The sequence below is a fragment of the Taurulus bubalis genome (genome assembly GCF_910589615.1).
Source record: "Taurulus bubalis genome assembly, chromosome: 11".
NCBI lineage: Eukaryota > Metazoa > Chordata > Actinopteri > Perciformes > Cottidae > Taurulus > Taurulus bubalis.
In genome coordinates this window covers 24207343-24223998 of record NC_136599.1, presented here as the reverse complement: position 1 = coordinate 24223998, position 16656 = coordinate 24207343, and the positions used below count along the sequence as shown (strand labels likewise).

Below are 16656 nucleotides of genomic sequence, written 5' to 3'. Positions count from 1 at the left end.
CCTATTCAACTTCACACTTAATATAATTAAAGTTGTTTGCGGCGCCCGGCGGTTAGGAGATCAGTTAAATATGCATGAATATAATAACCACAAAGCCAATGGAGCGATATGGCATCCTAGCTGCTCTGCTGCGCCGTGACTGAAACACGTGGGAGGGAAAAGGAATGACCGCCATGACCTGCTTCATTTTCACCGGGAGGGACACTTTTAGTAATAAAACTCATTATTAGCATCAGCTGAGAGAGGGGGGTGTGATGGAAAGAGAGTGACACCGAGTGAGAGAGCAATACAAAAACAAATACAATCAGAGTCACCGCTTTTAGATTGGGCTTCTTTGACATTTCACACACTGAACTTCTCTCCTAATCACCAGGCACTCGGAAGAAAAAAGCACTAATGTCAACTGAGCTGATTACTGTGTAATTGTCTGGTAATCAGTGTCGACACGGGGAGCAGATGCAGTGAAACGTGGATTAGATATAAATAACGCAGCGGTAGTGAAATGGTTTGTGAAATTGATTGTATTTATGGGTTCAATATATTTATCTCGCTATACAGCAAGAAATAACATAGATTAAGGCAGTATAACCCTCAACATCTTTGCTTTCTAATTGTGCTTTTAGGGTATATAAAATGTGAATACAGTTAAAACTGCTTATCAATAATCATTAATCAATGGCTCATAAGGTCGGGACAAAATCATTCCTGTTGTTTAAATAATTTGCTTAAACTGATCATGTAGAACGCTTCCAGTGTTCATTTTGGCTCTTTTTATTGGCGGCAAATGGAAAACCAATGTTAAAACTGTGGTGAATATATAAACATATAGGGAATATAACGAGAAGGTGTGACTGCAGCCACTGCCATATTGTGTGATTGAATGAATACAACCCATAATGCACACATATAGACACTGTCGGCACTTTGCCTCTCAGTAACACATCTGCTTATCGGCCGGCGACCCGAGGCTGATGCTGCCTGCACGCTGAGATAATGACGGGAAAAAGAAAGTCAGTTCCTCCCAATGAGAAACGCAGTCTCCTCGAGGCTTACGACAAAGCCACCGGCGAGTTACGGCAGCTGAACTTGGCGTTCCTCAGGCTACATCGTGTAGTCCGGGGGAAAGAAATGTGCACGGGTAGAAGTGCCTCATCGAGTGGATTGATACTGCCTGGTTATGTAAAGGCCCAGCGCGGGCATCACATGCAGACGGATGGCACTGCCTCACCAAAAGGGGGCCCTTGGTGATAGCGAAGCTGTCCGTTTCATTGCTTTATGTAATGCATATATAAATGTAAAGTAAATGGTAATCTGCTTGATGAAGAATGAAGAAAAACTAAAGCAAAAAATCAGGTTTTAAATCCTCCACTAAGAATGATTAGACATTCACAGAAGTTTCACGAGAAGCAGTTTCCACTGGAATGTGGTCAGTGTCTCTGCTTCCTGGGTAGCTGTACACCCCAAAGGATGGGAGTGTGAAAGAAGTGTGACAAGAGCAGGGCCACAGAGGACAGTGGTGAGAGGGAATTGAAAGTTCAAGGACATGGAAAGCAGAGGAGGGAGGCAGACATTTAAAAAGTGAGAAGCCGGGGGAGTTGGATGGCGAGGTGAAAGAGAGAGGAACGTGTGAATGGACAGGATGAGAGAGCAAAACGCTCAAAAGGAAAGGACTATGGAGACTGGGAGACTTTTTCAAAGGCCAAACTAATCTTCAAATTCACCCGATCACACACGCCATGACAACTGACAGCCATCGTCAAATCATTGCCAGTAATTCGGTGTGGTTGCTATCAAGCTTTGGATTTCTCAGCTCCTGGAGGAGTGTGATATGTACATGGAGTGATACTCTGTATATAAAGAGTCAGAGAGTGGTGTCTTTATCAGCTGTTCAAGTGGAAGGATTAACTAGCTCGGCAACAGTACTGTTACAACCTAAACCAAGCTTAAACAGCATCTCATACAACATTATTTTGTTACAGGTTATTAAAAAAATAAAAAAAGAAGAAGAAGCCATGTTCACCATCCCACAATGACTACGTCCACTTCTTATTTACCATCTATGAGGTGATCCTGTACATCCTGTATGTCACTGTATGGACCTCTTATCTCAAAGGAACCAATGTGATTATTCATGAACCTGTAGTTATTATATTAGCATGCATATCAAAGCAATATCCATGCAGAATCACTGCAAGAATACACCAGAATCTAAATCTAGATTTTACAATATGGTTGGAGGGGAGAAGGACCAACAAAATCATACTGAAAAGGGACTTTCTAGTTGTCATCCTTGCACAGTTGTGAGCTCTAGCTTTGTAGTGAAACTTCTGTAAAGCTTTCTGTAAATCAGTCAGATTGTCAATCTGTCCTCATGAATCCACGTGTCATTGGAAATATCCAAATTCTTTGACATAGCCACTGAAGCTCAGATCTGTCTGCAGAAGCATTCAGGCTTTTCAAAATGGAATCTGTAAACGCTTCACTTTACAACATAATCTGTGCCGACCGTCTATCCCAACAGATGGGATCTGACGAAGGGAGGAAGGAGGAAAGGAAATGAGGGAGTAAGAAAAGGAAAGGAATCTTAGATGAACCCCACTATAAGCAATATGTTTGCAGATGAAAACCCTGCATCTTTACCCTCTGAGGAGCGGCTGTGCTTGATTGGCATGTCATTTTCTGGGAAGCAGATCTGCAGACGTGCGTGGGGGGTTCAAGCTCCATCGGCTGTGTGAACTTTAAAAAATCCACATCGACTTTCACATGAATTTCAGCCGAACAACCCCGCGAGACATTAAGGCCGTAAGAGCGGACGGATGGGAAATATCAAATCACTCCGGTGAACCGGGTTTGGATGGTAGAGACAAGGGGCAGGATATTTATAAACTGGGGAGAGCAGCAGACCGCCCTCAGGTGGTGATTACATTGTGATGCTAGTTCAAGAGAACTAGAAACAGACGAAAGGAGACGGAGAGTGAAGGAGCAGACTCCCCAACAAACCAATCACCACTTCAGAGAAAAGGCATTTGGAAAATATGGGTGAGGTTTTGTGCACCTTTTGCGAGTCAACCTTTTGACAAAGACCGGCTCATAACTCCTTCCATGATTATGTCCTATTTATAGGAGGTAAAGTAGGTTCATGATATACTAAATGTACACATAGGACACTGTATAATGTTACAGTTCATTGTTCTGCTTTGCTCCAGTTAGACATACTTACAGTTTCCAATTCCCCCCCAAAACAAATCCTTTTAGGCCTATAACAATCAGAGCCACATTGGGACAGCTGTAAGCCGATGTGAGGAACATTTCAAATGCAAATCACCTTGATTAAAACGTTCCGACAATGAACTGGTAATGAACCTGCTCGGAATTAGCAAGAGGCCCAGAGGGTCATAACCTCTATTGATACGGGTAGATGAATTCAAGCATTCTGATTGGGTGAGTCACAGGGTGTACTTTATTGAGCCATAATGTACTGTACGCCTGTTTACATTTACCAGAGCGTTCCATATCAGTGCGCACTCAAAATAACAGGTACATTTTGCGCGACTGTTAGTTGTCATTTCAAACAAACATGTTTCGTGTTGACTTTGATATTTTGGGGGGAATGACTTTTGATGAGAATGGCAGCGGTGAATAATGGGGGTGAGGGGAGAGGAGAGCAGATCACGCTCTAAGCGAGCAGACTAATTAGCGGGGAGCGAGTGCGTAAAACCAGAAGCTATGATGAGGAATGAAAAGGGTTTGAATGCGGGACTATTTTCTCTATCTCTGAAATGCGATACACAACGTTTGGTGGCTACAACTATTTTGTGCTGAAAGGCAGCTTTCTATTTACTTACTATTTATAATGTTGCAGGTAACCGTATTATAAAAGCAATAAGGTACTCAAGGCAGTACTGTATCTACAATAAATGTACAGTTCAAGGGTTTGCCTAACAACACCCTTGAACTGTACATTATTGACAGAGGTGTCAAGTAACGAAGTACAAATACTTCGTTACCTTACTTAAGTAGAAATGTTGGGTATCTATACTTTACTGGAGTATTTATATTTCAGACGACTTTTTACTTCTACTCTTTACATTTTCACGCAAATATCTGTACTTTCTACTCCCTACATTTTAAAAATAGCCTCGTTACTATTTCATTTTGGTTTGTTTTCACTCCGGCTTGTCATCGTTCAAAAACACACACAAAAAACCTCTCCGCCCCGTTGCCCACAGATACGTGCGCGCGCACACAGGTGAGCGATGAGCACACACACACACACAAACACACACACACACACACCAGCGGACAGAGAGCGTCGAAAAATATGTCGCGTGAAAAGTAGACCGCTATATCTGCGTTTTAAACGCTCCCAGGGTGAAGATGCAACAGCAGCTCTCCTGTGAGGAGCAACTGGAATTCTCCTCGCACCGGAGCAGCTCTCTGAACCCGGAGCGGCTCTCTGAACCCAGAGCAGCTCTCCTGCTCCAGGTGAAACGAGCCACGGTGCTCGTGTCTTCTACCAACAATGAACTGCTGGCTTCACATATTACAAAAGTACAAAGTACACGGATATAAAACTAAGTCATTAATAAATACATGGACAAATGCCTGTACTTTCAGGTAAATGTTACGGTACACTGTTAACAGGTTAGCTTGCGCATGCGCGATTTGACGCGACGGCGTGAGCTCCGTGAGCTCGTCTTTTCCTGCTGTTGCGTTTCTCAAAATAAAAAAACAGATCTAAGCTCAATATTGAGCATGAATTGAGAGAGGCCAAATCAAATCTACAACCCCGTTTATAACATATGTGTCGAGAAATGCAGTTTAATCTGATTTACTTGAAAGTGATTGCAATTTTCTTTATTCTGTTATTTATAAAAGCACAGATGAGTCACACAATTATGTTATTTACAGAAAAAGTTTGAGAACCACAGCTTTAAGTGTTTGTGTCGGAGTCGCCGCCGCCGCCTATTTTGCACTATTACAATACTTATAGGCAACTCGTTATCATGTCTTCCGCTCCATGAAACGCATGTTAATGCTCAGTAGTACACATATGGTACTTTAATGTATTTGTATTGTAATAAAATGTGATCATTTTAAATGGGCATATATGCAGCTGAAATGGGTAGCCTAGTGCATCCCACATTTTTCAACATAACATTTTAAAACATTATAGTCATTATGGCCTTTATAAAAGTGATTGTTTTGGGAGAGGTGGGGTAGTGCACTATAGGCCCCTGAGATGCGGCTTAAGAGTTTGTCCTTAATGGAAAAAAAACATTCCCCTTACATTACTTTTACTTTTATACTTTTAAGTAGTTTTTAAACCAGTACTTTTACACTTTTACTTAAGTAAAAAGCTTGAGTTGATACTTCAACTTTTACAGAAGTATTTTTAAACCCTAGTATCTATACTTCTACTTGAGTAATGAATGTGAATACTTTTGACACCTCTGATTATTGATGATACAGTACTGCCTCTTGTACCTTATTGCTTAATGAAAGAGCATTATCACATTCCAGCGTATGCTTGTTCTCTGGATATTTTTGATCAAACGCTCCATTGTGCCACTAAATCAAGCTAACCCAGACCTGGGCATCTTATGGCCTTACTGACGCGTGAGGTCAATCAAAATGAAAAATAAATAAATAAGATGCACGCCATGAATGCAATACAACGGCTTTTACTTTGAAGGTGAGCCTCACCGACAGGCAGTGTTGCCAACTTGGAGACTTGCAGACCGACGTGAAAGCACGTATTGTTATGCAGTTTCTGTCCTCAGCGAGCAGCCGGTGCTGCCGTCCCAAAGCTCTCACAGGTGGTCCACTCCCAGCTGCAGTCCAGATTGAACATTAATCGCGCATGCGCAAAGCCGGCGCTGATCCTGACCTGCAGTCTGATACAAGGTAAAAGGTAAAAAAAAAAGTTCTCTTGTCTTTGTCGTTTCTATGCTCTCTATCTGCATCTGAATCGCAGAGGGTCCTACTGGGAGGCGCTGTGTCGCGGGTCCTCGGGAGGACCCCGTGTTGCTGTTATTGTTGTTGCTTTAACGGCTCGCTTGTGTACCTGCTCCTGTGTGTCGATCACCTTCCCACCTCAGTCAAAGGGCATCAGATCAAAAGGAGAAGACATGAAAAGAGGGTGCGACAGCGCTGAAATACGTTTTCCAGAGCGACGACCGCGATGGCGGATGAAGATGTGTTCACATGTAATCTTGTAAAAGGTAATGTTGGTGAGAAACTTGAATAAATACAGTTGCGTTATGGAGATGTTTTCACAGAAACATAAATATTAGAGATGAATTTTGACCTGTTTATAATTGTGTGTTTTTATGAAGAAAAAGAACCCTACTGTAAATTACTACAACAAAGTAAGAGGATAACATTTAATATTTTTGATGGTTTACACTGACTGAATTGATTGAAATAAAAAAATAAAGCATCATGCTTTACCGTTTTTAAAAGGCATAAAAGGCAAGGTTAGGAATTTGTTACAAAATAGGAAACCCTGAAGCCCAAGTCGAGATAGCCCTGATGACATCATTACTGGTAGTTAACTGGCTGTGTTAGTACAGACATACACAATGCCATGATACTGCAACCTTTCAGGTCTCAAGGGCGAAGTGAGAATGAGACCTGGTAGTTGAGCAGAGGTGCCGTTATCCTTTAACGCCAAACACATTAAACCTGACTGGAAGGATTCACAGTGGGGTGTGTGTGCGTGTGTGTCAAAGGATGCTTCGTTAATATGGATGGCTAGAAGTTAGACTCACTTGAGTTTCCACGTAAATGCAGCACAGGCACACACACACGCACACACACACACACCTGAATCATCGCTTGTAGAATATCTAATTGTCCTCCTTCACCTGGCTCCAACAGTCTCAGAGGCATTTGGCACTTTTTGCTGTGTGTGTGTGTGTGTGTGTGTGTGTGTGTGTGTGTGTGTGTGTGTGTGTGTGTGTGTGTGTGTGTGTGTGTGTGTGTGTCTGTGTGTCTGTGCTGCATGTGTGTGTCAATTCTCTCCCTGGTATTGTCCAAAGAACAGAAATGTTAAATGTTTGAATGACTTACATTATGGATATATGGATATACAAATTCCAGATTTTTGTCTGAACAAGTCTGAACAAATGCTCTAATTTTTAAGCTGTTTAGTTCATTTCTTCTGTCTTCACAGATAGAAATAACAAGACTTTAGGCCTTTACACACCCGGGGCATAACGAATAAACGAGTACACCAAAATGCAAAACACTTATATTTTACATCCAAACTATTTATTCCTGCAAAACTGTGAATTTGCAACAGTTGCAACACTTTTCCAAGAGAAGTTCAAACCGTTTTACGTCGACTACCAGGATCCCTTCTGATCCCTTCTGTGAGGGACACATTTCACTCAAAGGTACAACTGTCAACCTCGTGTTGAATTTGGAGGAAAAAGTCCGGCAATCGTCGGGATGAATCCTCTGGGAACCGCGAATGTCTGGACTAGCTTTTTGCCAATCCATCCGGTAGATGTTGAGACTTTTCTAAATCCACATTCGCTGACTCAGCACTTGCCGAGGGCCCACAGGAAGCAAAAAGATCATGAAATCTCTCCTCCGACACCTCTCTTGAAAAAAGAAAGGGGGAAGGTTTCTCTTAAGAGATCTCACCGCAGGATTCTCAGACAGGGCGACAGCTCTGTGTTTTCTAAGCGCATGAAAGCAGCGAATATGATTGGCTGCGGCTGTCACAGCCTCTTAACACACCCACCACAACGTGTGATCAGGTATTCTTTCTGATCCTTCCTCGTATCTGGGCGCACCAGGTGCCTCTGGTTACAGAATTATCAAAAGAGTGCTGGCAAGCCCTGGGCTTGGCCCACTTCACTGCACTTCACACCAGGCCCCCTTAAATAAAGAGCTCCAAACAACCGTCGGCTACAGCTCTGGTGGGGAAGCTGTTTTTCTTCTTCAAGTCCAAATTTTCCTTCTTCAACTCACGGATTGCAGTCAAGCTGCGTCAAATCACGACTCACTGCACAGAGCTTTGAACAAAGGCCATCCATGTATCTGAGTAAGACCGTGAATCATCACGATGTGAGTGAGGATATTTTGAGACACTGACTGAATCTAACAGCATCCAGGCTCAAGGAGCAAAATACACTTACGACCAAATGTCGGTCATGTATGTTAAAAGAGAAGGACCCCGCTTCACACTTCACCCTCAAAGTGTGCACTCACACACACGGTATTTTGCTGCATGCCCGCAGATTCTAAATGTATATTATCGGTTCTTATTCATTCCAAGGTTATGATAAAAAATACTAAGTGTCTCCAAAGACTAAAAACCGTATCCGTAAAAGTCAAGACATGGGAGCAACATGACACCCTTCCAACTGGTATTATTGTAGGATGAATCATTTTATGTGTTTATATGTTTTCTGGTGCACTCTTTGATATTGTATTGCAGAAGAGTTCGTGAGCAACATGTGAGTTCGACAGGAAACAGAACTGATCCAGCTGTCAGTGGGGCAGGATCTCTTGGAGAGGGAAAGATCACCAGCGTGTTAAAGAAGGAAATCGAGCGATTGTACACATCAAGGTCTGCTTACAGGTGTTAAAGAAACACTACTGCACGCGTGTGAATGAAGTTGTGTAAAGCCTGTGTGGACTCCAGAGGGAGCTGTGTAAAGTATAATCAAAAATGATCACTTGAGTCTGAAGACTACAAGTTTGAAAAGAAAAAGCGGGGTGGAGTTAGAATGATGCTTGAGGCTAGACTGCTCTGAACCTCCGAGGGAACAGGTGGTGGCCGTGTTGCATCGTGGTTATTGTAGGAACTCGGTTTTGACGAGGAGGAACCAAAGACAGGTAAAACAAAAAGATGATATCTCTAGTTAGACATCCATTTTGATCCTATGTTCTTACTATGGATTGTGAGTCTGACACATTTATCGAAGTGCAGTTGCTGTCGGTGGGAAACAAGGAACACACACGTGTCCGGTCTAAAGGACCAACATTTTGTCTCCTCCATTATGTCCTCCCTCTGTGGACTGTGGCAACATAACAACATCGCACAAGAGAGCTTGTAGCGTGAATGTAAACACATGCTGTTGTGGGGCTAATGACAAACTGACTGATGCTCTCATTTTTCATTTCTGACACCAGTCTCCGAGCATGAACGGAGGCGTTTGCTCAACGCGCTGTTCGGTTCAGTATTCACCGAAACGCCAGAGGGCGAACAAACAAAATGACCTGTGAGGAACCGAAAAGACTGCAAGTGTAACTTTTCCCATAGAAGTCTATGGATGTAACCGGCAAAAAGCCATAAAGCAAACTCCATAATGCCGAGGAGGGATTGTAACTATCTGTAAAGTCGTATCTCATATTCATGGCCTACTTAGTAGCCTTAGTGGCCCTGTAAAATAAGAAGTCAGGTATTACATGCATTATAAAGAAACAAACTGTTTGATTTGCCTGCCAAATATTTCTAAAGCATCTAAAAATAAATTAGCCCTCTGTGTGAAATCCATGTAAATAGTGTAAGTTACCAAAATTCAGATGCAGGAACAAGTGCTGCAACCGCTTTTGCCAGGTCATGATTACGTCATTCTCTGGCTTCCTACGGCGACCATGAACTAAGCTTGAAGCCAGCCTGTCATATCCACCCCCCTGACTCACAATGCCTATCCATACGAGTGGTTGGCCCACAGGCACTCTGCGGCGAGCTCCAGTCCAGTATTGCTGCTGTGCACAAAGGCAATGTTTAACCCTTCTGCTATCACACTAGAGGCTTCGGTGTTGATTCACCCTTTAGCCGCCGGCGGTGTTACATAAAGATAAACCGTGGTAATCCCCTAAAATTCACTTAAAATTTCCATCGCACCAAGAGGGACACGATTCGCCTCCATCTTCATCAGAAAGATTATACTTTTCCCACAGAGCCGCTGAAATCCATCTGGATCATCAGATGTCTCCTCCTTGTTAATAGCAGACATAATTACAGCCTAATGCACGATGAAGGCACTCTGTTCTGTATTCACGGTGGTTAAAATGGGATTTACAGCTAATGGTTCTAACTAATACAGCCTATCATAGCAAAAAACATCCTGTCCTCCACAATGATGCTAAACCTTCACAGTGCAGCAAAATGCACCCTTAGAGTAGAAGGGACGAGTACAGCAACTGATGTGCTTGCCTCATCTAAACTCGGTCGACGTATTACCCACAATGCATTTACACCGCAGCATTTGTTTGTTTGTTTCACTGGTCAGAAATCTGGTGCAGGAGAGGACTTTCTCCATCAGCATCACCATCAGCGTTGATATGATCTGACTCAACGAATGCATAATATTCCTCTTTTATGAGCACGGAACAGGTCTCTTTATTCATCGTGCCCCAGGGGAGCGCAGCGCGAACCCTGTGAAGAACAACTATTATTTTGGGCTGCACACAAAAGCAGCTTCTTTTTCTTCCGAGAGAATCAAACTAAGAAGGAATTACCTCTATAAATATGAAGGCTGATCCGAACGCTTTGAAACTTTGATGGTTGCCGTGGTAATCGATGTCTAAATCAGTATTCGAATGCATCTTCTTCTTTTTTTTTCATTAAATATTTTGTTGACATTTAATATTACCACAAAATCACAAATAGCGATAATGTAACTATTGCGACAAAGCTTTTGCACAATTTGATTCCGTTTCCGTCACAATAAAAAGGAAATTTCTTGAAGACAGATTGTTGTCCTGTAAAGCACAATATAATAGAATGAAGATGGCAAGTAATGACCTGTCTCTTCCTCTGTTGTTTTTGGCCGACACCTATTCCATCCTTCTATTCACTGCGTAGTGCTTCGTGTCCACTGTTTAACACTTCTTCCGAACAGGAAGTGTCGGTCCTACTGTGTGTTTACTGGGACGACGTGCTCCGCTGCAGTCAACGCTTGGTTGAGGTTCGCCCTTTGCTCAGCGAGACTTATACACACAAATAGTGAAATGAATACCTTGATCCAGATCGTACTCCTCCATGGTGCTGACGAAGTGAGGTCTGGAGTAGAAGTTGTGCGGCCCCGGTTGCTGGAGCCCCCCCAGGCTGAAGAAGCTGCGCTCGTTGGTGGCGCAGCAGGAGAAGGCCCTCCGGCTCGGGATGCAGGAGTAGCGCGTCCAGCTCTTGGTCTCCAGGTCGAAGGCCTCCAGCGCCGTCACCGGCATCTTTCCCTGGCGACCGCCTGGAGGAGGAAGGAGAATATTCTAATTCAGGGGCACAACGCATTACTGGTGGTGCGATGCTGTAACGAGCTGCTGGATCGCTTGATTCAGCTGTTAACACAGGCCTGTTTACAGCGACAACCTTCAACATCATCAGCAACAAACAGCCTCTGTATCATGCGTCATCAACACGGAACACAGCCCCAGTATGATTAGCATTTATATGAGCACAGCCAGAGATTTGCGAATACAGATTTGGGGTTTGTCCTCGTTTCCCGTGTCCTGTTTTCTTTTCATTGCTTTTAATCCCACTGCTCCTGTCACAAAGTTTCCTTGGCATTTATGTCAAAGTCTGGCAGGCGGGCGAGCGGGACCACATTTCATTTCAGACTGAAAGCAGAGTACAGAGCGGGGGTGCCCCCCTAGGACGCCTACAAGTTGTTTACTTTCACAAATCATAACTTAACCTTGTAAAATATAACAGCAGTGGGAGAGTGAAGTGGCGAGAGAGGGAGCATACAGGAATGTGAATGATGGAGAACGGGTGGGAAGTTGAGGCGAGTTCCGGACAATGTGAGAGGAGCAGTGAGCGTGAAAACGATGACCCAAAAACACAAAAAGGGGAGGGAGAGGAGGACTGGGAGGAGAGAAGAATACAGAAACGAAGAGGCGGAGGGGGGAAATGAGACCATGACACAAGAGAAATTGTGCAAAACATAATACGGGGAAGCGAGGAGAATGTGGAGGAGTGAGAGAAGAAAGTGGAAGCGGGTCAGCGGGAGTGGGCCGGGTGGCACGGAGATCGATAGCAGCAGCGAGACACCGAGTCGAACTGAGTGGGAAGCATTAGAGCCGGAGAGGCGTGAGAGAAAGGAGGACGTTTCAGAGCAGGAAGATGTGTTGATTATCATATAAATGTGCAGTATACAAAGGAACTCAAACATTCACAGTAAAATAGAATTAAAACAGGCAGTATGTAAAGTTTATTCTGCATGGGAATGGATAGTTCACATCAACTACGTTAACATGCAGCAGATATTCCTGTTTTTGCCCTCATTCCAAAAAATGCAATATACCTAAAGACCTAAAGGCATGGCTAATGAAAATGAATCTTCCACTAATATTCCCATTTACATGCATCTGTGCATATTCCGATTAACGTACAACGACCCCATGAAAGGTCGAAGTTGCAATATTAGCGCGTGTCCGAAAACCTGTTGACATGCGAGTCCTTCCCAAGGCTTGAAAGCGGAGCATGCGTCTCTACCTCAGTTGGGTTAGTGTTCAACGCACAGAGCTGGTCGGAAACAGGAAAATGGCCGTGTGTAAAAACACCTATTCAGAATGCACTGTTTACATGTTCAAAGAATGCTCTTCAAACCACAAATGCTCCAATCGGAATAAGGCCTAATTCAGGATTTCCAAACATTTGCATGAACCAAATCAAATATCGTCGTAGTCAGAAAAATAGTAGAATATGAGAGGCAAACGTAGTCATTGAGGGTTCCCACGATACTCCGGAGACACGATCATACAATTGACCGAAAAGCTCAGCACTGAAGTCATCTGTCTGTTGCAGCTCCTGTTTTTATGTCTTTTGTGTCTCTTGTGGTCGCCAGTACGCCGGCCCAGGCACTGCAGTCGGAAATGAGCCACGTAGTCGGAGAATCTCTTTTTCCAATTGCATCTAATTTAATGGAACAAATTACACCGTAACATAGCAAACAGGCATCATTAAAATCCAAAGGACAGCGTCTGCTAGAGATGTCATGCTTCTGAACAGGCCAAAGCAAACATCTCACTGGGGCTTTCACCCCTCTCACCATCTCCTCCTAAACAGAACCAGGAACGCAGAAATAGAAGAAATAGTTCTTTTTTTTATTATTTATTTGTTGCTATTGCTTGAATCCCTACGCACGTTTTTGATGCAATCCGTTCCGGCTTGTGTTCTCACAGGCTGTGTGCTGTTACAGCTACACTCCTGCTGTTCCTGCAGTGTGCCAGAGTGTCCTTGCAGATGAAGGTGATGAATTATCTGCCGTTGACTGACGTCGGCTTCAGTCGTATAAAAGCTGCGGAGGTGAGCCCGTTTGTCTTTGTGGGGATTCCTTATCTGACTTTGCAGCCGCAGAAAAGGTGCCGTTGCCTTAATAGAAAGTATAATCCCACATTCGCTCATTCAAGAACGCCCGTCCTGTCTGCAGGTGAATCTTTTTGCTACGTGCGATTTTTCTCTTTTCAGCCTCTGGCACTGCGACGCAACCCTCAACTCAGATTGTGTGCACAAGAATTTAGAAAGCGCCGTGGACCTCGATGAGCTGCGTCACGCGCCGGTGACTTTGCTGCTGTATGGGAACGCAGCATTTAGATCAACAATGAAAAAGGGGCTCAGCGTGCCGACTGATCCGAACGCACATGGCGAGTGGAGCAGCAGCCGAGTCAACCGGAATCTCACGTTCACACAAAACCACAGGGAGAAACGAAGAGCGGGATGAATAAATAATGACCTGGATGTCCAGTTATGAGACAAGATATGACGAGTATCACGTTTTATGTTTGCACCTCGCTCATAACTCATTTCCCTGCACTGTGTTTTATAATTATTTTGGTGTTGAACTGCAATCACAACTGAAAAAAAAGATTGAACAAACAACAAAACAAACAAATACGAAAATATGATAAAGTAATGGATACATAATGGTTGAAAGATGAATTCAGCTTCAGCCTCTTTAAGTATGAATGCAAACTCGACTGACCCTACACACAAAAAAAGAGCAACAAAGACCCAAAGAAAGAGTCCATGAGGTATTCATTTCACTGTCGGAAGAAGCCAGAAAAGCGGCACTAACATCCTTCAGTTGAGAGACTCGGCGTGGGATTATAGATCACGATGTGCTCTCAAAGTTATGATCTTTGTGTGGGGTCTCTGGAATAGTTTGATATACTTTAAGGCTACGGGTAGCTTAGCTTAGCACAGCGACGAGGGGAGCCCCCTCCAGGAGCCTGGCTCCCAGAAAGCTCACTAACAACAAGGAACATTCACTTCCTTGTGTCCCCGCTGGTTGCCTAGCAACTACTCAGAGTCAATCTTCTCATCTCAGTGTTTGACAGAAAGCAAATAAGTGTGTTTCCCAAAAAATCACCTTTTTTTCACTTCAGTTAATAGGGAAATAGGGCAGTATTAGCTTTAAAGAACAAATTAAATCAAGGGTTCCAACCACGTTTTTTCTTTGAAAGGCATTTGGAGAAGTTCAAATAATTTGACATTCAGATTTGGTAAAGAATAATACACATCCACAGAAACGTTGAACTATTTTCTCGTGGATATAAGTAATAAAACAAGTGATGGGGATACCACATGCTTCTCCTTCCATTACGGGTATTCAAGTGGTGACTCGTGTGTTTTGGTCAATTTTATGAAAAGACCAAAGAAATTATGAAACCTAAAGTAAAAAAGTTCCAATGAAACACAACGTATGGTTTCCATGTTGCACTGCCTTGTCATTCGTAAGTGCCTTCATCATTTCAAGTGCTGATTGTAAAAAGAAACATCATTTCTTATCCACAAGATAGACAAACAACAAAACAAGCAAATATGAAAATATGATAACGCAATGGATACATAATTCAGCTTCAGCCTCCTTAAGTATGAATGCAAACTCGACTGACCCTAATGAAAAAAAAAAAGAGCAACAAAGACCCAAAGAGACACAGCATGAACATCAACCTAATAATATATACATAATACCACTGGCCTATTATAATTTCATCTTCTTTATATTATTTTTGTATTATTTGTTCAGGTGTAAAATGAATATACATTTTTATCTGGACTGACTCTTTGTATGCAATACAAACAACATATGTTGTTTCTTCGTTCACAGTATTGCCACTTATGTTGATACATGATGATTAAAAAAAAAAACTTTAAATCAAATGTTTACATTTCAGAGATACTTAAATTGAGTACTATGTACAATTTCTATTGTTTGTATGTGAACTACTTCTTTAATATTCAACTATTGTTTTGGGGTCTTCTTGACTGTCACATCCTCTGGCTCTCCCCAGCGGTTTGTCGTCTTTCCTCCATTGTGCATCTTTTATAATAATGCATGAAAACCATCCCTCTATATGCAGAGAGGTAATGTCCCACGATCCTGTTGTTGGCTACCTATCACAGTGGTGTCGTGAATCTTTTCTAGTACTGAACGTGTCAGAGGCGAGGACGTGCATTGATTTTAGACCTCTCCCCTGACAGCGCAGTGATTGATGGCCAGAATACAGAAATGAGGACATTATTGGGGAACTATACAAGACAATAAGCTGACATGTGAGAGTAATGCCGACACGGTGTACGAGAAAAGAGCCTACAGCGTCCAGACATGATCAAGTTGACAGGACCCTGATGACAATGTTTGAGGAATGTTGCATTGAGTCTGTGCTCACTTTCTTCTTTTTTTGTCTGCGGTATAATTCGCTCAAGGTCAAACACAAAAATGTCAATGTCTACAGCAAAATAACCGGCACTGTACAGGAAACCCTGCACGTTTTTTACAACCAGCCTGGTCTCCTCCAGAGGGCGTCGAATACCAAGGCCTAGGCAACGGCCTCTGTGTCTTGATACCGATGGGTCAGGGTGGGAATATCAGGGCATGACCTTTAACCCCAGGGGAAGAACGCTGCCTGATCGTCAGATTTCTCGAGCGGGACATGGACATCACAACGACAAACAGAGCGGATCAGGCGAACGGCAGGACGTTTTATTTCTCTGTGGGGTCCTTCGCACAACGTCGTCAGGCACTTGGTATGAAAATCAGCCGTCAGTGACAAAAATCAAATGTACCGTGACATTAGTTGCTCGTTGGGCGGCTGCTGCTGGTTACAGCGCTCTCTCTCAATACTGGACCAATTTAAAAAACTGTTGTCCCCATTATTCACTCAGACAGAAAGCAACACGGGGAAATAGGTTGGAGAATACACACGTTACCCTCAGAAGAGTGATAATGGCCTATACAGGCGGGAGGGAAGGGTGATGGATGGGTCAGACAAACACAGGACTGTTTCTCAGGGCGTTCCCGTCTCCTGAGAAACCAAATGGTTGTTTTGCTGACTACGTGACGCCCCGAAACCTCGCGTAGTCACATGACCTAAGGTCTGTAACTTACATTGCATTATGAACATACTTATTTGAAGCCAAAGCATGACGTTATTTCTGTCCGAAGCAAATAGATGTATTGCCTGATTAACCGCCATTTGTCTGACAACGTTAACCACATGCTACGACGTTAGCATTAGTTTTATAACATCAACCAGGAACCAACCTGGTTCTGCCCAAGCAACAGAAGGGATTAGATCACGTTATCTAAGAAACAATGCATCCTGTCTGATCTGGTCTGTTCTCATAATGGACATCAACGTTTTACGTTTCCTCCGCCTGCTGGTGTTGAGTCCGGTGCACATGAGCAG

General features: G+C 43.2%; 1 protein-coding gene across 1 annotated transcript in view; it reads right to left on the bottom strand.

Moving 5' to 3' along the window:
- The window catches only part of klhdc8b (kelch domain containing 8B), a gene marked incomplete at both ends in the record, with an annotated part of 119790 nt that overhangs the window by 26876 nt on the left and 76258 nt on the right, over positions 1-16656 (bottom strand). Inside the window, one exon of the mRNA XM_079226661.1 lies at positions 10986-11210. Within this exon, the coding sequence (XP_079082787.1) occupies positions 10986-11210 (225 nt within the window). The remainder of the gene's footprint in view (positions 1-10985; positions 11211-16656) is intronic.